At 41.8% G+C, this 23,141-nt stretch overlaps 1 protein-coding gene and 2 long non-coding RNA genes across 3 annotated transcripts in view; 1 reads left to right on the forward strand and 2 right to left on the reverse strand.

Annotated features, from left to right (window-relative positions):
- The window catches only part of cacna1fb (calcium channel, voltage-dependent, L type, alpha 1F subunit), a 46,600-nt gene extending 23,863 nt beyond the window's left edge, over nt 1-22,737 (forward strand). Inside the window, exons 17-51 of the mRNA XM_025901878.1 lie at nt 21-141; nt 370-445; nt 541-589; nt 668-728; nt 1,853-1,955; nt 2,272-2,401; nt 4,756-4,815; nt 4,912-5,018; nt 5,184-5,271; nt 5,452-5,559; nt 6,135-6,187; nt 7,198-7,344; nt 7,430-7,631; nt 8,200-8,358; nt 8,449-8,559; nt 8,834-8,917; nt 10,179-10,307; nt 10,546-10,611; nt 11,248-11,339; nt 12,432-12,591; nt 12,853-12,980; nt 13,546-13,642; nt 13,752-13,854; nt 14,246-14,347; nt 14,435-14,565; nt 15,377-15,508; nt 15,593-15,647; nt 15,777-15,996; nt 17,627-17,734; nt 17,837-17,973; nt 18,050-18,162; nt 18,239-18,437; nt 18,522-18,584; nt 19,309-19,409; nt 19,495-22,737. Coding sequence (XP_025757663.1) covers nt 21-141; nt 370-445; nt 541-589; nt 668-728; nt 1,853-1,955; nt 2,272-2,401; nt 4,756-4,815; nt 4,912-5,018; nt 5,184-5,271; nt 5,452-5,559; nt 6,135-6,187; nt 7,198-7,344; nt 7,430-7,631; nt 8,200-8,358; nt 8,449-8,559; nt 8,834-8,917; nt 10,179-10,307; nt 10,546-10,611; nt 11,248-11,339; nt 12,432-12,591; nt 12,853-12,980; nt 13,546-13,642; nt 13,752-13,854; nt 14,246-14,347; nt 14,435-14,565; nt 15,377-15,508; nt 15,593-15,647; nt 15,777-15,996; nt 17,627-17,734; nt 17,837-17,973; nt 18,050-18,162; nt 18,239-18,437; nt 18,522-18,584; nt 19,309-19,409; nt 19,495-19,758 — 4,059 coding nt within the window. The 3' untranslated portion in view covers nt 19,759-22,737. The remainder of the gene's footprint in view (nt 1-20; nt 142-369; nt 446-540; nt 590-667; nt 729-1,852; nt 1,956-2,271; nt 2,402-4,755; nt 4,816-4,911; nt 5,019-5,183; nt 5,272-5,451; nt 5,560-6,134; nt 6,188-7,197; nt 7,345-7,429; nt 7,632-8,199; nt 8,359-8,448; nt 8,560-8,833; nt 8,918-10,178; nt 10,308-10,545; nt 10,612-11,247; nt 11,340-12,431; nt 12,592-12,852; nt 12,981-13,545; nt 13,643-13,751; nt 13,855-14,245; nt 14,348-14,434; nt 14,566-15,376; nt 15,509-15,592; nt 15,648-15,776; nt 15,997-17,626; nt 17,735-17,836; nt 17,974-18,049; nt 18,163-18,238; nt 18,438-18,521; nt 18,585-19,308; nt 19,410-19,494) is intronic.
- Nucleotides 12,976-14,380, reverse strand: LOC106096813 (uncharacterized). The gene is made up of 3 exons (XR_002057796.2): nt 14,236-14,380; nt 13,736-13,885; nt 12,976-13,635 (listed from the first exon to the last, which is right to left on the reverse strand). It is a non-coding gene; the product is annotated as an uncharacterized LOC106096813 (long non-coding RNA).
- Nucleotides 14,582-16,354, reverse strand: LOC112841741 (uncharacterized). The gene is made up of 3 exons (XR_003215595.1): nt 16,137-16,354; nt 15,765-15,984; nt 14,582-15,445 (listed from the first exon to the last, which is right to left on the reverse strand). It is a non-coding gene; the product is annotated as an uncharacterized LOC112841741 (long non-coding RNA).
- Nucleotides 22,738-23,141: the final 404 nt, after the last annotated feature.

Raw genomic sequence — 23,141 nt, forward strand, 5'->3', positions numbered from 1 at the left:
CACGACGACTGTGTGTTTAGATCCTGACAGGTGAGGACTGGAACATGGTCATGTATGATGGCATCATGGCGTACGGCGGCCCCGTGTTTCCCGGGATGATCGTCTGTATTTACTTTGTCATCCTCTTCATCTGTGGTAACTGTATCCTTGAATCCACCTGATGCGCCAAAGTTCTCAAAGCTGCATTTGTGGTAATACATGTATTTGTTGATTTAGAGGCATCTTTCAATTTCCACAATACTTAATACCCCTCCTAGAGTTAGTGAAACAATGATCTGCTAATGGGTGATTTTGCTCAAGGTGAAGATCATATTTGTTGTTTTATGAGTAGTAACCTGTGAAAACATCCGCATCCTTAACGAGCATCAGACATCCTGCTGAACGTCTTCTTGGCTATCGCCGTGGACAACCTGGCAGGAGGAGACAGTGATGACAAGAAAAAAGAGTAAGTGATGGACGGAGGACAAAAGGAAAGAAGGGAGGAAGAAATAAAAGCTAGTTGTTGACATCCGACTGCGCTGTTGTCTTTTGTCTCGTCAGTAAGAAGCAGGAGGGAGCAGAGGAGGAAGTTACAGAAGGAGAAGTGAAGGTGAGCATCAAACTCCGACTGTAATCTTTCAGTTAACGATCAGTGATCTTTTTCTTTGAGGGCTGTTTGTCTTTTCAGGTCGATGTTGATGAAGACACTGAGTATGAAGAGGAAGAGGAGCTTCCTGAAGGAGATGAAGGTCAGTCCTCGGCTGAACCCATCGCCACAGTTCAAGTTTAGCCGAGAAGATGTGACGCTGAAGTGACAGGAAAACTAAATTCACCATTTTAATTGGATGATAACTCAGAAACAAAGTATTAAACAAGTGGTAAACAAGAAAAGTCACAAGCTTCACAGCACAATCAAAGAACATTAGTTTACTCCACACTGAGGCTTTTTAAAGAGATCTTTAAGGAACCGTTTTAGAGAAAGTCCTATGTGAAAGCCACAGGGACAACAAAGTACCTATTTTTAGTGGTTCTTCGACAAATTTACAGTTTTAAATCAGATTATTGGAGGAGATTTAAGTGCTATTTAATACCAGTTTTAAAGGTCTATCATTGTAGCTGGTTTATCCATTTATTTAAGTTGCAAGTTGTGCGAGAATACGCTGTAAAGGTGCACAAAGAGGACTGAACACCCTCCTGCACACAGTCGGCTATCTGTAGTGTGAGTCAACACGCTGCTGAGACCTCTGCTGAAACATTAGGAAGGTAGATTAAAAATATGTGGGACAAGTTATAAAACTAGATCCACCAATCAGACAAAGACGGAGACGGGAGATTAAGATCCACCAATCAAACTGCCTGACTCACTCTGTCAGTTAATTAGTCCAGTTCAGGTCCCAGCATTTCCTCCAATGCAATGAACTGATATTTATTTGGTGAAAAATCTCCTATTTTCAAGGAAAACAGCTTGTTTACATTTGATGTCATGTTTTTATGTGTTTTTTCTATGACAATGATGCAGCTCTAGTTAAGTGCAAAACTTTTGGAACATTTTTTCTGGATGAATACTTATTGTCGTATTTTTTTTAGCTTTACAATCCCTCCAATTATCAGTAAATAACAAATGTAATACGATCAAAAGGACAAATGTCAGAGAATATGTTAATAACAGTAACGCAGGAGCTACAATGAATCAGGAAGCTGCCATCAGAGACTTTAAAGGTGATGAAAACCCTGAGGCCCCATGTATGAATATTTAAATATCAGTACCATAACATGCAACTACAGCTCTCAATCACTGAAATGATGGGTGTTCTAAAAGCTAAAACCATCACCCTCAGATCATTCACTTTCCTTTCTCCTTCTCGTTTCTCAGACGGAGGAGTCCAGTTAAAGATGGCCGATCTTGCTCCTCCTAAAGAGAAGGTTCTCCCGATCCCAGAAGGAAGCGCCTTCTTCTGCCTCAGCAAGACAAACCCGTGAGTGTGTCGACACACGAGCGTGCATCACGCCCTCCAACACCTCTACACACAGGATGAACAATAACAATCACACTAATGTGTTTGAGTCACGTATTATTGTTGTTTCCTTTAAGTAATATTTACAAAAAGTTATATTATATTATATTTCTAGAAGTTTTTTAGCTTGTTAATGTGGTTATTTTACATATAATGTGTTTTGCTGTGTGGTTAATTTTACCCAAAGTCTGTGTTCCAGCTTTTGTGAATGAAATTCTAGTATCCTTCATGCTGGGACATGAAGCCTCTAACACTAACTCTTTGTCTCTGTCTGCAGTATCCGTGTGGCCTGCCACACTCTGATCCACCACCACATCTTCACCAACCTCATCCTCGTCTTCATTATCCTCAGCAGCTGCTCATTGGCTGCCGAGGATCCGATCAGAGCCCACTCCTTCAGGAACAATGTGAGTCTCCAATGTGAGATCTGAAGTTACCCACAGAGGGCTGAATCCCTTTGGGGACACACTTTACCTCTTCATCCAAATTACTCCAGAATTTCTCTTTCTCTTCTAACTCCCATCCAACCTGTGGGGCGTACACACCGACCACATTCAACATCACCTGTTTGATTTCCAGCTTCAAACTCGTGATCCTATCTGACACCATCTTCACCTCCACAGCACTGTCCTGTCTACACCGTGGTTGAACAGTTTGAATCCACCTCCGATGCTTCTGGCCTCCTGCAAATACAATTTATCTTTTCCTTCCATCAGTCATCAGCCAGCTCTCTCCCTTTATCAGTAATAGACCCCACAAAGTCCCTGCTCTGACTTCAACACTCCTACCTTTCTTTCTCTCTTGCTGCCTCCTAATATGCCTTCCCCCTCTCCTCTTCCTTTGTCTTCAGCCAGCAGCAGCTCAGCATCCATAGTTCTGGACCAGTTTGATTCTTGATGATCCCCAATCTTGATTTGGCAAAGATTTTGTTCCCAATACCCCTTCTGACCTAACATGCCTCCTTTATCCAGGCTTGGGACCACCACTAGGATGACTAAAGCCAGCGTACTCTTAGTTCCAGGCCTTCTTGAAACGTATTTATTCTGCCTGTCTGGATGAAAAGTCAAGACAAGACAAGTCCACAACCGCCATGTTAGCCACCGCACCACTTTCACCATCACCAAGTTACCTGATAGCCAAGCAACCAATCGCAGCAGAGCACAGCATCCCTCCAGCTGATCCAATCCTGTGCCAACCCTCTGTGGTCTGCGCTGGGGGCGGGGCCTCAGCAGATTACACTGCAGAAGTGGGTCAGTGCCTAACCGGGTTAAAGAGGGAAACACATGGAAACACATGGAGGCAGAAAATCACCAGTTCACTGTCAGATCCTGAATACTCACAGTGTGTGTGTGTGTGTGTGTGTGTGTGTGTGAGCGCGCGCGCAGACACACAAACTTAAACGCTCACATGCAGAGTAGCAGCTGGCTTCATGCAAGAAGTAGCAATTCACAACAGCTGAGGGAGGAAATTACTTCAAACATACAATCAGACCTGCTCATACTGAGCGTTAACCCTGTGTTTGCCTCCTCTGTTCTCTACGAAACTGTGGAAATTATACGTTTTGGTTCTATCTTGAATTAATTAACGAGCCTCTCAGCTGCCGTCCTTAAAAATGGTGCGCATTTCTCATTGATTGTGTTTTAACCGTCTTCAGCAAACTGAAAATGAGCTCAAGCACTTTGCTTCTGTCTCTGAGCTAAAATGAAACCATGAACCTTCTCAAGGACTTTTGAGTTCTGTGTAGATGAGCTAAGGTAGTTAAACATCTTTTTTCTTGATACGCAGACTTCTCTGCTTTAAACTCCCATAATCATAAAACCAGTGACAGGTGTTGAGCTACATGAAGGAACTGAATAGGAAGGAAAGATGAAAGTTAATGCACTGAAGGAGGAAAAATTGCAGCACAAGGGTTCGAGTGACTGTTGACGCCCAAATTGTGATGTGATGGCTGGATGGATCAGTGTTGTATCTGAAACAGCAGGTCCTGTCCTGTGGTTCATACCTACTGTGATGAACAACGAGTAAAACCATCGATGACCTCAGGAGTTTCTGATGTGTGCAGAGAGCAAAGGCCTACATTTAAAGTTCGTTCCTACAGAAGAGCTACTGCAGCACAGGCTCCACGATAGCAGCCAAGCCAAGCTTGAGATGCTGAAAAATCCCACAAGGCAATTAAAAGACAGATAAAGCCACCATAGCGTTACCCAACAGGAGTTTTACACTGCGGGCATACAGAGAATTTAAACACTACTACAGGTCAGGTTCATTTCTACAGGGCAGGGGTTTTTGTCTGATGTTGGTGGATCACAAAATGTTCCCTTGGCTTGAAAAACCTTTTTTTGCATTGCTGAACTTTTTGCTAAATTAAATTCAAACTTGTTCAGGAGTTCGATCTCTGCTGTGTCACTTTCTGTCTTCATCTGACTGAAGACCAAATGTGTCTCGCTGAGCTGCTGCTTCAGCTCCTTGTTGGGCTTTTAAATGTATTCCTTCTTTTTGTGTAATTTAAAAAAAAAACTTGTGACTTATTCATTTATTTATTTTATAGTGCAGGATATTATTATCATGACCAGAAAAGCTTTTGAAAATATTTTAATCTCACTGTTTTCTATCAAAAAATCAAAAGTAAATCTGTCAGCTGTATCTGCTTTCATCTGGACACGTTATCCTGACTCACCTGTGGAAAGTTATTTCTGGATTCTGAAGAAAAAACCTGAAATGTCGGACCTGAGTCTGGTTTGTTTTCAACCTCTGTGTTCAGATTCTGGGCTATGCAGACTACGCCTTTACCTCCATCTTCACTGTGGAGATTCTGTTAAAGGTAAATATTGCCTTCAGCTGAATGAAATAACTCAAGCAGGCCCTCCTCTCGCTCTTTAGATTGTCTTGTAATGCTCACATGTTCTCTCATTCACAGATGACGGTCCACGGAGCGTTCCTCCATCAGGGCTCGTTCTGCAGGAACTGGTTTAACTTGTTGGATCTCCTGGTCGTCAGCGTCTCTTTGGTCTCCTTCTTCCTGCAGTCAGTATCCAAACAGGATAAATTCAGATTTTCTTTCCTGTTTGTTTCAGTCTTTGTCTCATGCATGGTTTGCTGTATGTATTTGGATTGTGTTTAAGGACAGAGACTGATGTTAGTGCATTTAAACAAACCGAGGTGTGTAAATGTGTGCGTGTGCCTCTGCAGTTCCAGTGCCATCTCAGTGGTAAAAATCCTCAGGGTCCTCAGGGTGCTCCGACCTCTGAGGGCCATCAACAGGGCCAAAGGACTCAAGGTAACACTACACAGTACAGTGATATGTTCACTTAATGTGGGACATACAAAAGCCTAGTTAAAGGGGTCAGTGGGGAGTAGCGATGGTACATATTGAGGGTTGTAGGCGACTACCAGGCATTGTGCTGTGTTGTTTTTAAGATACTCCCTGACTTTGTGTTTGTTTGTTTTTGTCACACAGCATGTGGTCCAGTGTGTGTTTGTGGCCATCAGGACCATCGGAAACATCATGATTGTCACAACCCTGCTGCAGTTCATGTTCGCCTGTATTGGAGTCCAGCTCTTCAAAGTGAGGCTGAGAACGTCTGGACACATTTTTGGAAAAAATGGTGTATTCTGTATTCTGAGGAGTAAAAGTGTTTCAGTGGGCAGAAGGGGAGAAAAAATAAATGAATTTACACTGTTTATAGGGACAACACTGACCCTGATTCTGAATTTCCAGAATCATCACAGGGTCACCAAACTGAAGAAAAACAGTCAGATATGGCAAAACAGGATGAAATACGATTTTTAAAAGGAGGCTTTTCTTCACTTAATAAAACAGGAAATGAAACATTTTCACATATTCGATAAACAAACAAAAAAAGACCAGAGAAATGTATGTTAAAAAAAACCTTCTAAAACATAACCTCAAACACAAAAAAGTATTTATCATGACTCCTATATTTACAGTGCATCGAATAATAAAGACGACTGTTACAGATTAAACAGTCATTTTTGTAACGTCTTTGTAAAAACAGCACCGTTTATCATTAATGCGTTCCACTCCGAGTCTCTGTTCATATATTTAAAGTCCTAAAGCTGTGACTAAACGTCAGCACAGTGTTTGTGTTTCTGGCCCAATCTGTGTGTTTTGCATTTCAGGGTAAATTTTACCGCTGCACCGACGAAGCCAAGCACACCCCCGAACAGTGCAAGTGAGTTTTCATTATTGAAAGTGTTCAAAACTGAAGCCAGCTTGTGTTTTAAATACTGACATTCAACTTCAACAGCAACTAACAATCTGATTTTATTTTACTCCTGAGGTAATCTTGTTATTCGGGATTCAATTCGAATGATTTATAAAATCTAATTCTGTATCTTAGACTTATACTTTGTTTCTGATTTTCAAAGTTGCCACTCAGTTTACTGCAATTTCATTTTAATTTGAGTCTGATTCTAACTCTCGATGTCCAACTTTATTCTCTCTTGAGATGAGAGTTTATGTCTTTTTTATAAAAACAATACTTGGTTTGCAGCCGAGATGAATATCAGTCATTCCAGGTCTAAAAAGTCGAGCTAGGCTTGAAATGCCTTAAAACATGCTTTTTTCCTCCTAATGGACAGAAGTTTGGGCTGGAGGGATTCATCTATTTCAAGAACGACTTCTGTTTGTGTGGAAGAAAACGGCCTCGTCTCCTTTCTCTGTGACTGCAGTGAACACTTTCCTGATGAGTTTGTGGGTTCAGTCACTAACTTTGTGCATGATAGTAAAAATAAAAGCCACATAGGAGGATTATTCAAGATGTGTTCATTAGAAAATGATGGTAGGAAATGAGCATTTAGTGTCCTTTGTTTGACAATCGCATCCTCCCCTCGTGCACCAACCACATCTGAAAAGGCCAAAATGGCAAAAGTTCAAACATTCATAACAGGAACGCGGGTGATGTCATAGTGGTTGTTTCCATCTTTTGTATACAGTCTGTTGTTCAGTTTCTTGTTTCCGTGACTCGACTGGATGTTTGTATTTGTTTACTCGTGTTGTGTGAACGTAAGACCATCACACTGTGTGGCCAAAGGTGAGTCCTCTCAATGTAAGTGGTCAGATTTAAGGTGAATTTGAGGGTTTATGGTATGTTTAGGGCGCCATGGTCACTTCATGATTAATATCCAGAACATGACTTAAAGTCAGCGTCCTCTGACGTGATGAAATGCTACATGTGTTCAGAGGGACCTTCGTGGTGTACAAAGATGGAGACGTGAGCCATCCGATGGTCAGGGAGAGGATCTGGATGAACAGTGACTTTAACTTTGATAACGTCTTGATGGGGATGATGGCGCTCTTCACCGTGTCCACCTTTGAGGGCTGGCCTGCGTGAGTGCTCAGCTTTTTGTGTTTTTTTTTATTTTTAACTGTTTGTGGGGAACCAACGCTGACATTTTAACCCTTCTGTCTTCAGTCTGCTCTACAAAGCCATCGACGCCAACGGCGAGAACTCTGGTCCCATCTACAACTACCGGGTGGAGATTTCCATCTTCTTCATCGTCTATATCATCATCATCGCCTTCTTCATGATGAACATCTTTGTGGGTTTTGTCATCATCACCTTCAGAGAACAGGGAGAGCAAGAATATAAGAACTGTGAGCTGGACAAGAACCAGGTAAACGCACCTGTCTGTGCCATACAGTCATTTATATTCATATATGTTAAAAACAATAATGATCAAAGTACATTGAAAGGTATTCAAACAGGTTGCAATACTTGATGAAACTCAATTTTTATGTAATTTGATGTATTTTTTAAGGAAAAATGCCTTCAGCAAGTTTTTTTTATTTTTAAATATTAATTTTGTGAAACTCTTAATTTTGCAAAAATCTTTTTGTAGAAAATACACAAAATGTTATTTTTATTTTTGTGTCACTTTCACTGTAAACATAGGACTGGAGTTTCTTATGCAGCTGTTTTAAATATATATATATGTATAGCTTAGATTATTTTTAATCATCAGGTGATTTTTTTCACATCTTGATGAATAAACTATTCACACTGAAAACCTTTACTGATTAAAATGATGTAACAACAGTGAGTTAAAACCCAAATCACCAGTCAAAAAAACATTCAAGTCCCAGTATATTTTTTTATTGTAATTTTGTTGTCACATTTTGGGGGTTTTGTTTAGTCGTAGCTGCATTGTTGGAGTACTGTTAATGCTTTCGTGCCCCCTCCAGCGTCAGTGTGTGGAGTACGCTCTGAAGGCTCAGCCGCTGAAGCTTTACATCCCGAAGAATCCGGTTCAGTATAAGTTCTGGTCCATCATCAACTCGACAGGATTTGAATACGTCATGTTCGTCCTGATTCTTCTCAACACCGTCACTCTGGCCATTCAGGTTCGTAATATTTCAGTTTCTTCTGATTTTTTTTCATGATGTTTCCTCTTGACTAAAACCTAATCTGTCTACCTTCTTTGGCTCCTGCAGCACTATGAACAGTCCAAAACCTTCAGCTACATCATGGACATCCTCAACATGGTGTTCACTGGACTCTTCACTTTGGAGATGCTGCTCAAGCTGGCAGCTCTCAGAATAAGGGTGAGGAAACCAAACGCACCTCTTCAAAGATCTTCATACATACGCTAAACACGGAGACTCTTCCTGTTATATCTGTTAGTAACTACATATCCTTTGACATGTTTTCAAAGATGTTTTCTTTAGTGTAGATAGTTTTCCTTTTTCTGTTCACTGTGTTATTAAACTCATATATGACAATTAAGACTAAAAATTAATGTTAATAGAAATGAACACATCTCTGCAGGAGATCAGGGATAATTAGAGTTTCACTAAATGTTGTTTTTCTTTTTTCCAGCATTACTTTGTTGACGCCTGGAACTCGTTTGATGCTCTGATTGTGGTCGGCAGTGTGGTCGACATCGTTGTCACGGAGTTCAGCGTGAGTACTTGTGATGTTTCTGTATTTAGAACAGTTCTCTTTACTGCATCTCATTATAACTGACACAATAATACAAATGATTATGGTGCCTGTTGCCTCTTGCTCTGTGATGCTGTTTCATTTACCCAGCAGCCTGTAATCCTGGTGTGCAAACACTCACCTGACCTGAGGTTAGAGGTGAGATGATGAATGTAATTGTAACGCAAAGTTATTTAAGGGCAAGTTTTATTGCAATGGGTGAGTTTAACTGACTGACATGCAGAAGAAAAGCCCAGATAGTGTGAATGATGAGAACAGAGACTGCAAATTTTTGTTAAGGAGAAGGAGAAGGGGAAATGGAACAAAATAATAAATACAAAACACAACATAAATAAATCCACCACAATTAATCAATGAATTAATTAATAGAATTCTCTATACAACAGTCTTTCGTCAAGAGTCCTTTTGGTCCTTTTAAAGTTCAGTTTCTCAGGAATTCATCCTTAGGGTCCAGTTTCATGTAGGGGAAAAATATGTCCACAATCCAAAGATGGAATGAAGGGGAAAGGAAAAAAGAGAGAGTGGTCCTACTGGCCACTTCAATATGAAGAAGATCAGTTTTCAGTGTTACAAAAAAACCTGACCGCTGAGGTGAGACAATTTCTGTGAACTTATTAAATATTTGCAGCATTAGAGGGACGACTACAGCAGCAGGGTCCATATGAGCATCCCCACAGTGAGAAAGCTATGTACAATTTTGCAAAAACAACATCATTTATTATATAAAATAATTATTTCGGAGAAAACAGATTACTATCTATATTTTTTCTCCACATCAGACATGCATTTTGTTTTATAGTTAAATCATTTGTTTTTCAGTCGCTGTCGTCAGATTAACTCCTGAGCGCTGTCGCAGCTGCTGAGGGATTTTTCATCTTACTGTTAGTAAAAGTCTGAGCCATTTACTAAACTCAGTGATATTTAACTTGTTAAATTTTAAGTATCACCAAAAACACTACTTGGAAAAGAGTACAGCATATTTGAGTTGATTACTTTGTGTTGGGGGACTGGACAGAGGTGCTGTTTTTCCTTTCAGATGTTTAAGACTCCTCTTCCTTTGAAACGGCATCTTTAAATGCAGGTCAGATTAACTTCACCCTTTGTGTAGCTTTCAGCTCAGCCTGGAGGAATCCTTCAGCTCAGAAATGACAGCCAGTGGTTTTTGTGTGAATGAATTATCACATGTTTTTATTCACATCTGCAAACCTTTCTGTGTTTTCAGAGTGGAGAGGACAGCTCCAGGGTGTCTATCACCTTCTTCCGCCTGTTTCGAGTGATGCGATTGGTCAAGCTGCTGAGTAAAGGGGAGGGCATTCGTACACTCCTGTGGACTTTCATCAAATCGCTGCAGGTAAGCGAGGACATTGTCTGGAAAGAAGATGTGGCATTTCTTTATGACCACAAGGTCCATCTGAATCAAGTTCTGGCTGAACTCTGGCTTAACTGTAGTTTAAAGCTCTTGTTTTTTCAATGTTGCCCATTCTTTAGTAGCCACAGCTCCCATCTTATATTTTATAATGCAGTGTTATGTTGCAGTTCTGCTGCCTTGTTCAGCAAAGAGACTCTAACTTGTTCCTGTCTCTCTGCAGGCTCTGCCGTACGTTGCTCTGCTTATTGCCATGATCTTCTTCATCTACGCTGTCATCGGCATGCAGGTGAGTTTGTACACAGGTAAACCTGCAGGATCATTCTGTCTTCATTTATTTTTATCAAACTTTTTACAACACTAAAAAGGATCTTTGAACAGTTTGTTTTGCCCACATGAAGTTGGTCGACTTTAATTCTTTGTGCATTTACTTCAGTTGTTAGTGTCTCCTTGCAAAATCTCTGTGGGTGTCAACACACAGCAGGAAACCTAGAGTCTTCCACACTTTTATTACTATGCTGCTTTAACAATTGGACTTATGTCCTTCAGATGTTTTTAAGGATGGACAAGCGTGACGCAGAGCCAGAGATGAGTTTTTTCCACCACAGTTCACCTGGACCTGTGAAAGCTTTGTAGGAGGACAGGTGGTCTGTTACAGTAACCTCGAGTCTCTAGACTTGGATAGACATGTGGCCATTGTGCTAACGGTTAAAATTTTGCTTTTAAATAACACTTCTGAATCATTTACCCTCACACAACCTGAAACCCCTTTAAGTTAGACAGGAAGGAAATTCAAATCAGATATTTTATAAATTGGCGACCTATTTCAAGCCAAAAAGTCACTATTAAGACCACTGGAAGCCTGTCACAATAAGGACATACTAAAGCTGCTGACTTTGTTCTTCTGCTCCTCTCCGTTTGTCAGACATTTGGGAAGATAGCGATGCAGGATTACACTCAGATCAACAGAAACAACAACTTCCAGACATTTCCTCAGGCTGTTCTCCTCCTCTTCAGGTCAGCTCCTCCTGCTGCTTTATGTCTGTGAAGGTTCTCAGTCATCCAGGTCACAGTAAACTTGAGTGCTTGTATTTTTGGTTTGTGAAGAAATTTCACCTCTCATCTAAGAGGCATCTTCTTAAACTACTGATAGAGAGTCCCAGGTATTTAGTCCCTCGTGCAGTTGCCATTTGGAGCTTGTACTGAGTCTTTCACGCACTAGTCTTTCAGTCCACTATTACTCATGTGAGTTGTGAAGGGTCTCATGAGCCAAGGTGTGAAGCAAACTGTGGGCCAATACTGTCACCCTGGCCAGGTTTGAATTCTCTGTGAGACATTGTTTCATCCCACTGTTATGTGGGATGTTGAGGTCAGGTGTGATGATGATTGCATCACCTGGGAAGGGACTGCAAGACTGCATTATAGGTGGGTGATAGTTAGTGCCATAAGACACCACCTCTGGTCCCACCACTGTTGCCTCACAGCAAGAAGGTCGTGAGTTCAATTCCACCATCAGGCCGGGGTCTTTCTGTGTGGAGTTTGCATGTTCTTCCCGTGTTTGCGTGGGTTCTCCACGGGTGCTCTGGCTTCTTCCCACATTCCAAAGACATGCAGTTAGTGCGTTAGGTTAACTGGTAACTAAATTGCCAAAGGTGTTAAAGTGAGTGTGAATGTTTGTCTGTCTCTGTGTTAGCCCTGCAACAGACTGGGGACCTGGTACACCAGGGTGTACCCTGCCTCTCATCCTAAGAGAGCTGGGATAGGGTCCAGTCCCCCCGCGACCCTGACAAGGATAAGCAGAAAAGAATGGATGGATGTTATTCTGCTTCTCCCTGGTTGGTGTCTGAGGTTCTTCACTGAATACACAGGAAAGCCTCTTGCATAAGAGGTGAAACATCACAAACCAAAAAGAAGTCCAGTTACCTTCATTTCTAGTGCTCACGTCTGTCCTCGTTCTCTCAAAAACTCGCTAAATCACTCCTGGTGTCCCACAGGGATCTACTCTGGATCCTTTGCTTCTTTCTGATTTTTAAAGCACAAGCAGTTCTCCCCAGGCAGGACTGAGAATTTATAAATTTTAAGTTATTTTACCTTAATGTTTGTGTGCAGGTGTGCTACCGGTGAGGCATGGCAGGAGATCATGCTAGCCAGTCTTCCAGGTAAACGCTGCGACCCCGAGTCAGACTACGAACCAGGGGAGGAGTTCAGCTGCGGCAGCAACTTCGCCATTGTTTATTTCATCAGCTTCTTTATGCTGTGTGCTTTCCTGGTCAGGACACACACTCACACACATTTTTATATGAGGAAAATATGAGCAGACTGATGATAGGAGTACAAATATTAGAGACACCTTCCACTTTGACTTAGATGATAAGTTATTTTATTCAAGGCTGACATTTCTAAACGCTGAACATTTTTAGTTGCATGAAGACACATGTTCCAGGTGTGCTTAATAAAGTGCCCATTGAGTTATATGTGCATTTGAAATGTAACTACACGCCTTTGAATATACTTGTTTCTTCTGCTTCAGATTATCAACCTGTTTGTTGCTGTCATTATGGACAACTTTGACTACCTGACACGTGATTGGTCGATTCTGGGGCCACATCATTTGGACGAGTTCAAGAGGATCTGGTCAGAATATGATCCAGAGGCCAAGTAAGATGATCCGTGGTCCACATATACCCAGGATAATTTACTGTTTTTACTTCATGTTTTTAATTATTTTATATTTTAGTTTTAGTTAATGATAATTCCTTTGGTGAGAATAGAAACTCCTGCTCCTGCTAAAATACCTGTTAGTTGTTTACACACACACACACACACACACACACACACACACACACACACTCTCTCTATTACACCACATAAAATCTACCACATATAAAAAATGTCCAACGCATCTTTTTTCCTTTCTTAGATTCAGGATATACTCTTCCGTGTCTTTTTCTGTATCAGACATACAAAATATATATAATGATTTTCATTTGATTTAATTGTCATAGCAGTGAAGCAAATTGAAACTGTAAAAATAATAAATTGAGCTGGGATTTAATCTGCAGCAACGCTCTGCGGTCACTACTCCACATTTTCATATGACTTCGATGTTGAGGGAGAAAAGTGGATTTTTTTCCAGTGTTTATTGACCTAAATCAGGAGGAAAAGTAAATAAAGTTCCAGCTGAGAGATGATCAGAAAGTTCCTGATTGTTCTTTATTCTCAGAGGTCGAATAAAACACCTGGACGTTGTTGCACTGCTGAGGAGGATTCAGCCTCCTCTGGGTTTTGGGAAGCTTTGCCCTCACAGAGTCGCCTGCAAGGTAAAATAGTCACACACTGTGTGCTGTAGCTGCTGTTCAAAAGGTTATAAGCTTGGATTCAAGAGCTTTGATTTAACTGGGAGCTATTTTTACCTCCTCTCCATCTCAGCGTCTGGTAGCGATGAACATGCCTCTGAATGCTGATGGGATGGTGACCTTCAACGCCACGTTATTTGCTCTGGTTCGCACTGCACTTAAAATCAAGACTGAAGGTATGTGATGGGTCTTTGCAGGACCCTGCTGCTATAAACACACAGGAGTGATTGTGGACAAATTAAAGACTTCAGGAAATCATGGCTCCTCTTTACTTTTCTGCCTAAAAGGCTGACATTATTGAGGAAAACTTTTAGGTTTTATAGCTTTACTATCTGGAAATCAATAATGGACAGCTACTAATGCATCATGATCAGGATGCTGTTATGCAGTAATTTTAAAAAGTTAAATTTGAGTTCACACTCTGTTGTCTTGGTCATTTATAGCTTCTCTGTAATATTGAATTCTTAATCATTGAATCAATACAAAAATAGAAATGAGTCCCTGTTAATAAGCCACAAGCCTGTAAACACAGGAGCCATAACTTTTATCTGATTTACCTGTTGCTAGGTAACCCTGAGCAGGAGAACGAGGAGCTGAGGGTGATCATCAAGAAGATCTGGAAGAGAATGAAGCCAAAACTTTTGGACGAAGTCATACCGCCACATGAAGGTACTCTTGCTGCTCACACGACGACGTAGTACTGTTACTGTCTCAGCAGGAGTCCTGCAGACTGAACTCTCACTTCTTTATCCACAGAGGAGGAAGTAACTGTTGGGAAGTTTTATGCTACTTTCCTCATCCAAGACTACTTCAGGAAGTTCAGGAGGAGGAAAGAAAAAGGAGATCTGACCGGAGAGAATGACTCACCCAATCCATCTGCTGTCCAGGTCTGTCTGTCTATTTACTGACAGAAGGCATGGCTGCAAAGTGGCAAGATGCAGACCAACAGTATGGGGCAATATTAAGACAGGCAGCAGTAACCCAACATGGTTTTGTTCCTTTTAACAACTGAAGAAGCCAAAGGTCTTGTTTGTGAGTAAAGCGAAGGTAAAGCATGAGATCAACCCAAAGATTTGTGATGTTCGTTTCCTGCTGAAGAGAGTGCTGAACTGGAGGGCAAAGCTTCCAGTTTACCAGTTGATCTGCATGCGAGCACTAAACTACCATCATGAGTTTGAGTAGTGAAAAAACAAGGCTGCAGAGAAAAGTGGCTGAAATGAGTTTCCTCTGTAGGGTGGGTAGGTCAACTTTAGAGATGAGGTGAGGAGCCAAGACATCCAAAGGTAGCTTGCAATAGAATTATTGCTCCTTTGAACAGAAAGAACCCAGTTGAGGTGGTGAGAGCATCAGGTAAAAATTCCTCTTGGACATCTTTGGAGGTTTTCCAGACACACCCAACTTGGTGGAAACCCTTTAGAAGACCCAGAGGTCGCTCGAGAGATTATATAGCTCCTCTTGCCTTGGACCACCTCAGAAAGATCATGAAAGCACATCTGGAATATCTGTTTAACTTGCAAACACAATTCCCTCATTAATTCGGTCATCAGTTGTGATGCTTTTGAGAAAGAGCTTTTAAAACTGAATTAGATTCCAACCAAAGCCCGAGGATGCCTTTAGGAAAAAAACTGGGACCTGTATTTGTGTATGATGCTGTTACAGCGAGTATGTCTTCATGAATTTATTTGTGTTTCCGTGTAGCTCTGTAAAGCTGGTCTGAAGACTCTGCAGGATCTGGGTCCAGAGATGCGCTTGGCTCTGAACGAAGACCTAGAGGAGGAGGAGGAGGCCATGATGGAGGACGAGGAGATGGAGGAGAATGCTGCATATAAGGTCTTTATTCAGATTTACACACTTTAGTGTCTGATAAACATCTCAACTTTTTAAAAAGTGATGAAGTTTGTATTTTGTCTGCAGGCTGAAAATGGTTATGCAGAGAAAGATCGGCGAGGCTCATTACTGACACCTACTGGTAAATCACCAGTTAATACGTTATCATCTAGCTGCGTCATGTAACAACACAAAATGATTTAAAATGTAAACGAGGAAAACACTTGTGATTACATGACACTTAGTGTGTCCACCTCACCTCCTTTTGCAGGTCAGGGCGGTGTTGTGGGTGACGGCGGCGTCTCTAACGGAGGTCTGATACACCGGGTCGGGTCTCTCACCAAGATGGCAAACGGCAGCGATCAGGACGAACATCTTCGCCGGGGAGACAGCATGAGGTCATCCATTAATCGACATCCCTACCGCCGCTCATCCGTGAAGAACGGCCTGCTGGACCACGGCCACAAAAGACCGTCATACTACAAAGGAAGGTAGGCGGTCACACAATGGAAACTACTTACATGGCATTGACATGTGTGACAGCCAATTACAGTCCCCCCCCCCCAGAAAGTTGAGTAGGGGAAACAGAGGCCATATTGTTTGGACCCCTGAGCTATGCGATGGTGATCACCTCAGCCCCTTACAGATCTATAAGGCTACGTTCACACTGCAGGCGAAAGCGCATCAAATCCGATTTTTTGGACCCTATGCGACTCATATCCGATCTTGGTATGACAGTGTGAACGGCACAAATCCGATATTTTCAAATCCGATCTGGGTCACTTTCGTATGTGGTACTGAATCCGATACATATCTGATGTTTTAGAAAGCGACTGCTGTTTGAACGGTCATGTCGCATTAAATCCGTCTTTTACGTCACTGACACAAGACAGACGCCAATTATCAGCGCCGGAAAAGCGTCCGAGAAGACATCGCGAACGCTTCCTGGCCATCCAGTGTAGATGTTAGTGAAACTGTTGGGAAGACAACGTGAACATTTTATTTGTGCTGTATAATCTGCAAATTCTGACAGAAATCTGCATATCCTTTGAAGCACCGCTCCTCTAAAACAGCAATAAGGATAATTATTAGGTTATTTACATTATTATGTAAATAACAAAATAACTTAAAGCAAAAATTGGGAAACGTAAAGTCTGAAGTCTTTATATTAAGGGCCAACAGTCAAACAATACTGTTTGGTCTGGGTCTAAACAGAGCGCGTTGTGTGTGAATTCTTCTTTTGCGCATGCGGGCCGCTTTGAGCGTTCACACTAGAGCGCGTTTGCTGTCGCATTTTATTTGTAGTGTGAACAAGCAGACAAAAAAATCGGAATTGAGCATTAAGACCTGCAGTGTGAACGTAGCCTAAGAAGCCCTTTAAACAAAGCCTGAGATCAGTTTTCCTTCAGGTGTCGTCTGTCACTGTTTGGTCACTGCTGCACTCTCAACTGGCTCATGCAAGCAAGACTACAAATTTACCATATTGGCTTCCTCCTGTGGGTTGTGACCTCCTCACCTCTCTCATCTTTTAACTTTGCGCACTCCCACTGAGGTCTGCTGAGCAGATGCTCCTAACCTGACCTAAGGTCCGAATTATAACTCACAGAGGTGACTGAGTCTTTATGGCAAAAGCCCCTACATAGTGGAATAAACTGCACCTTCCCTTCAGGACCTCAACAAAACCAAAAGGTTTTAACCCATTTTTACGCCTCAGCTGTAAAAGGCTGATGGGATGTTGTCATCACTGCGCCGGGCAGTGTGGACACCCAACTGTGTGAATACAAGAATGAGGCGACGTAGGATTTTCAAACTGATACCATAAGTGCATTTTAGGTGTGAGGATGAGCTCAAGGTCAGAGGTCAAGTTTTCTGAAGATTTGTGAAGGTAATAACTCAAGAAGGAGGTGAGGGGTAGCACTGGCAGCCATTAGTATCTTTATTTATTCTGGCTGCTTTCTACTTCTATGGTTTTACTCATCAAGTGTATTTTTTGTGTATTTTAATATTGTGTAGCTCTAATGTTATCTCATTTTATTCTATGAGCTGTACAGCTCAGGGTAAATGTTTTTAATTATGCTTCTAAATAAACTGACTTAATTTGACACTTTCTGTGACCTGTAGAAGGGACTCGCGGGACAGATCGTGGAGGAACGGAGACATGGAGGCTTATGGAGAGCAGGGTTACTACAGCAGAGAAGAAGACAATGACAGCATCACCTCCAGAGACAGGTAGACTTTAGCTTTACTGTCATCCTCAGAGGAGACTGACATTTCTGGAGGGCAGACATCGACATAGTGGAAGACTGATTCATTTCCTTTGTGTGTTTGCAGACATTATCCTGATGAGCCTCCTCTGTACAGAGACCATTACGATGGCCACCCCTCCTATACCAACAGTAGCTATGGTAACGGCTACAGCGAGGGGAGGAGGACAACCAGAAGACGCCTACTTCCTGCCACACCCACAGGTGAGACAATGTCCCAGAATCCTCTCTGCAGCGTACCTGCATCATCACACCTCATATGAGTTTTTTTGTTCATCAGGTCGGAAGCCGTCGTTTAACATCCAGTGCCTGAGGAGGCAGGGCAGCAGCGACGACCTGCCGATCCCCGGGACCTACCACCCGACATCGCCACCACGTCACACGCGCACACAGGTAAAACACACAGCAAGCACACACACGCACACAAATCTCTCTTCTTCAGTGAAATCAAACACTCTCCTCTCCTCAGCAAACGTTCAACAGCTTCGAGTCTCGTCACTCCTCCGGTCGCTCCACGGCGGCCTCCTCGGCATCCTGGGCGAACCCGTGCCCTCGCCGCGGTCGCCTCCTCTATGCTCCTCTAATCCTGGTGGAGGAGGAAGGAAGCCCACCCTGGGGGGGAGGAGGAGGACCTGCGGGTGAAATAAAGAAGGGAGGAGCAGGAAGAGGTGAGGACACCACAGTTTTGTTGATTTTAGCTGCACTGTAAACGTGTTCCTGCTTTTTAAAGTCAAACCTTTCTCATCCATCAGGTGTCAGCGTGACAGGTGCGGCACCCAGACCAGCCTGGTACGGCGGCCCTGCCGGGACATCAGGTAAGAGGGAAAAACAAATGCAGACTAAAATAGTTTTTACACACAAACTCTGGACAATGTCGCGTCATCAGGCTGAATTTCAGAAATCAGTTGAACTTGAGAATCTATCCTCCTCCTCTTTTTTAATTAGGCAGTGAAAACTGTTATTCTGGCAGTAACCGCAGACAGCCTCTGGGAGAAAGGTGCAGTTAGCAGGTCAGCAAAGCATAAACTGACAGCAGCTCTGGCACAGCTACAGGCCTGCCTCCTGTGCAGGGCCTGGATGCTAATGCTGCTGGCCCACGTTCAGAGGACACATAGTGGTGGAGCAGCGGAGGACCAGAGTGGGCACAGAGGGAAACCGTCTCTGCCCTTTGATATCATTTGTGGAGGAAAAAAGGTGCCTCAAAATTTTAAGAGTATTTGACACTACACGTCGACACCTGACAAAAAGAACGGCCTCTTTTTGTCATTTTTAAGGATATTAGAAATTTACTGACTTGATCAATAACGTTTCTCTAAAGAACGCTCATTCACATGTACAGCAGGTTGCACAGGTGTATCTGCTGTGCTGTAACTGCAGAGATGTAACATCCAAAGTCAGTGCTGTAGTTAGATTCTTTGTGCGTTTGTGCCATGAAACTGTGTGCATGCTCTTCGGTAGGGAGCAGGCCTCCAGGTCAGTTTGTGTCCACGGCCTGTGGTCACGCTCAGTGTCTGAATGTGTCATGTGATTGTGTTGCAGCTCCGCCCCCATACAGGGCATACACCACCCTCAGAGTCCCCTCTCACCTTGGAGCACCGTTCACTGAGAAAAGAGGGTCAGCTGACAGTCTGGTGGAAGCGGTAAGAACTGACTGCTGATTGATCTCTGGTCAGTTTCTGTGTCCAGAATCGGCGATTTATCCCGGTTGTGTTCATCTCCCCGCAGGTTCTGATCTCAGAGGGCCTCGGTCTTTACGCTCGGGATCCAAAGTTTGTGGCATTTGCAAAGAGGGAGATCGCTGACGCGTGCCACATGACAGTGGATGAGATGGAGTCGGCTGCCAGCGACCTTCTTGGCTCAGGGAGCCACAGCTTTCTCAGCAACGCTGCCAGCGACCACGCTGCACTCTACAGTGATGAGGAGCCAATCAGGACAGGCCATGACGAGGATGAGTTGGCTGATGAGATGACCTGTGTGACATCATTCTGAGGCTCTGGACCAATCAGGATAAAGATGGAGATGGGACATTTGCAATCAGCAGGAGCCATGTTTAGAATTTGACTTCCAGGACACCTAACCAGTTAAAGTTTTGGTGAATGAGGAGAGATCGAGGTCACTGTTGAGGGATGGATGAAGAGGATGGAGGCTTCGGGAGAAGGAACGAAATCAAGGGAGAAGGAAGAAAATAAAAAAGGATGGAAATCTGGATACAAAGGACAAATGGAAGAAGGGAAGGAAGAACAAATGTTAAGAAAGGATTAAAAATTTCACAAGTTAGGAAAAAAATGAAAGCAAGTGGGAAAATAGAGAAAGAACGATGAGACGAGAAAGAGAGATGGACATGAGTTTGTTTGTTTTATAAAAAGAAAATGTTGATGTGAGAGGCGACTCCTGGTAATACTCAACTCACCGACTAGCTGAGGGGCAGGAGGGCCTATAGGCAGACAGGCGCGTGTTTATGATTCAACAACACAGCAGCTTCTGGTGACTCCGGGAATTTTTTGGTGGCCTTTTCGGAGACAAAGTCTCTCTAAAGGTTTAAAAGGTTAAACAGGTTTACTCCAGTTCACTCTGCATCAATTCAGATGTGTGCCAGTGACTCAAACAACAAGGTAGAAATAAAACTTTTCACTTTTACAACCTGTTTGTCCAAAATGTCGCCGCCAGCTCAAACAAAGTGATCCAATGCCAGCGAGCATGAAAAATATGGAAATGTGTTGCTCATAAAATGTGCTGTAGTAAAATGAGAGGAAACCAAACACAAGTCCTGATATTCTACTTATTACATATTGTTTCAATGACTGCAGGCAGTTTTTCACATGACAGTTGGAGTGGTGTGCCATGTAGAGCCATAGACTGTAAATGAAAGATGAACAGAGCCTCCATGACATCATACACTTGCCTGTGAAGCAAGCCAAGCAGAGCATTAGTGACTACCCTGTTGTAATATCATTTTTTACTTTAAACCCATCAGGAATGTATGTAATGATAAATTAAGAGAGCCATAGGGTAATTCTTCTATACGGTTTTTTTTAATGAGGTCAGCCTCCCCCTGGTGGAGATTAGAAGGATAAAATTTGAATACGATACAATTTTAGTGACATAACACAAATACATTTTTAAAATGGTTTTTATCAGACTTAAATGCTCTTTTAACTAAATTGTGAGTAAACTAGCAAAAGAGAATATAAATGAATGTTAATAATATAATTTTTACTATTATTTTATCACAAAGGTTTTAGCTATTGACAACTGTAAGGCACCTCGGCATTTTATGTTACATTTAGACACAGAAAATATACAAAAGGTTATGAGTGCAGATACATTTAGTACCATAGTTAACCAGCTGATTAAGAATTAGCATTATGCTGTTGTTAGCCTAAAATGCAAACTGGAACTTCTGATAAAAATTGGCATGTAATACTTTGTTAAACACTAAATTATACAATCACTATCATGTATACTTACTATATACTTATAAAACTCTATAATACAAGTCATAATTTTATAAAGATTAGCAAGTTGCTGGGTAGCTAAGCTAAGTGCTGACTTCTGCTAACCACTAACGGTTGCGTACAGATTTAGTTTAGCGCTAGCTAATACTCAGTAATGTTTAATAAAAACTTTAAAGGGGACCTTTGCTTGTCTTTACTTTCTGTCTTTAGTTTATGTTATATAGTGTCACAGTCAGATAAAGTTTAATCCATGTAACTTCACAGATATCTGTTAACAAGATCCACAGACACACCAAACAATTAGCAGGAGTACAGTTCACCAGCACTGGTGCTGCCCCTCTTTAGGCTTCCAGAAGTTCCAGGAGCTTCCAGAAAAGTAAGCGGGCAAAAATGAACAAAGGGACTTAAAAATGGCCAGTATTGATAAAGCTACTCTAATGCAGTCTCTGAGTAAAGCAGATGAGCTGGCAATGAGAAGGCAAGGTTTATGCAGTAACACAATAATGCTAATAAAAATAAAGCAACTGAAACAAATAAATACGAGCTAGCTGTGTTCCCATCTTGTTAGCTGATGATTTAATCATTTGAATGACAGCAGAAAGAAGAGGTTAAAGTATAAACTGGATACATTTTTTAATGTTTTGCTGAAATTGTTGATCAAAAAAGTTCTCGTGGTAGAATATTTTTTTCTTCAGAAGATGCTCATGTCAAAACTCCAGCTGTATGTCAGTGTAATTAATAATCCATTTGTATGTTTTTGTAAACATGAATTAAAAAAGGAGGAATTGAAGTAAAATTATAAATATGGAAGAATTAAGGGAAAAAAAGTTCAAAATTCAATGTGTCAAAGTCAAAGGAGAATTATCCTTGAACTTCCATTGTTAGGTTTGTGCAGTAAGGAAAATGTGACTGAGGCTGGGAATGAGACGCTTGTGATGAAGAAGCATAAATAAGTGGAGCGTGAGCTGAGCTTCATTTAGTTTTCACAGTCAGATTTCACAGGTTTTATATCAGGACTGTTGATGTGTTTGATGTTGCTGTTGAAGGATGTGCTCTGTGACTCGTACAGCTGTGGGGAACATTTTATTTCTCATGTTTCATTAACGTGTTTTAATGAAAGTCTTATCTACACACGAAGACCTGAAAAGACTTTGTTTTTGTCTGTTTTTTTTATTTGTCAGGAGTGTGTTTGTTCGATGTATTCAGCTTTTCTTATTTCAGATGTCTGATATTTTTTATTGACTTTCACAGAAAGGACTGGATTTCCGTTTCATTCGTGCCGGCCAGCGGTCCAGTGGTGTTTATGTCTCGTCTAAACTTTTGTGTTTTCGTCTTTTTCTTTTTTCTTTTTTCTTTCCAACAGTTTGCACAGTTTCCCAGCAGTTAAGGGCTTTTAATTCCACACCTGGATTTTCTCCTCACACCACCCTCAGACGTTAAACTGCCATGTTCAGCTGAGAAACAGCTCTGTCTGAACCTTCATTTACCTCAAATAAAGACTGAAAACAACCTACTGCCGGACTCTTCCGTGTCATTATTCATACCCAGCACACAATACTGTAAGACAGCACACTTAAAACAACTTGTTTTATCTTCTCCGAGAGAGACTTGACCCAGTTGGCACCCATGCAAACTCACAGCATATAAAAATGCAGAACATATACAGCAGGATGTACAACAATCTATATCCAACATTTCTCTCCAAATTATTCAATGTGAAAGTATCTGGTAAGAAACTACAGTCAGAGGAGTTCAGTCAGTACCAGGAGGTTTATGACTTTGTAAAAAAAAAGAAAAAAAGAAAAAAGGAAACTGCTGTTGCTAGTTTTGTTCAGCCTGCAGTGAAATTTGGCCTTGTTTCGTTTAAGTTAGACTCTTAAAACATTTCAAATAAAACTCTTGTGGATTATTGACTCT

Source organism: Oreochromis niloticus, linkage group LG20 (assembly GCF_001858045.2).
Source record: "Oreochromis niloticus isolate F11D_XX linkage group LG20, O_niloticus_UMD_NMBU, whole genome shotgun sequence".
NCBI lineage: Eukaryota > Metazoa > Chordata > Actinopteri > Cichliformes > Cichlidae > Oreochromis > Oreochromis niloticus.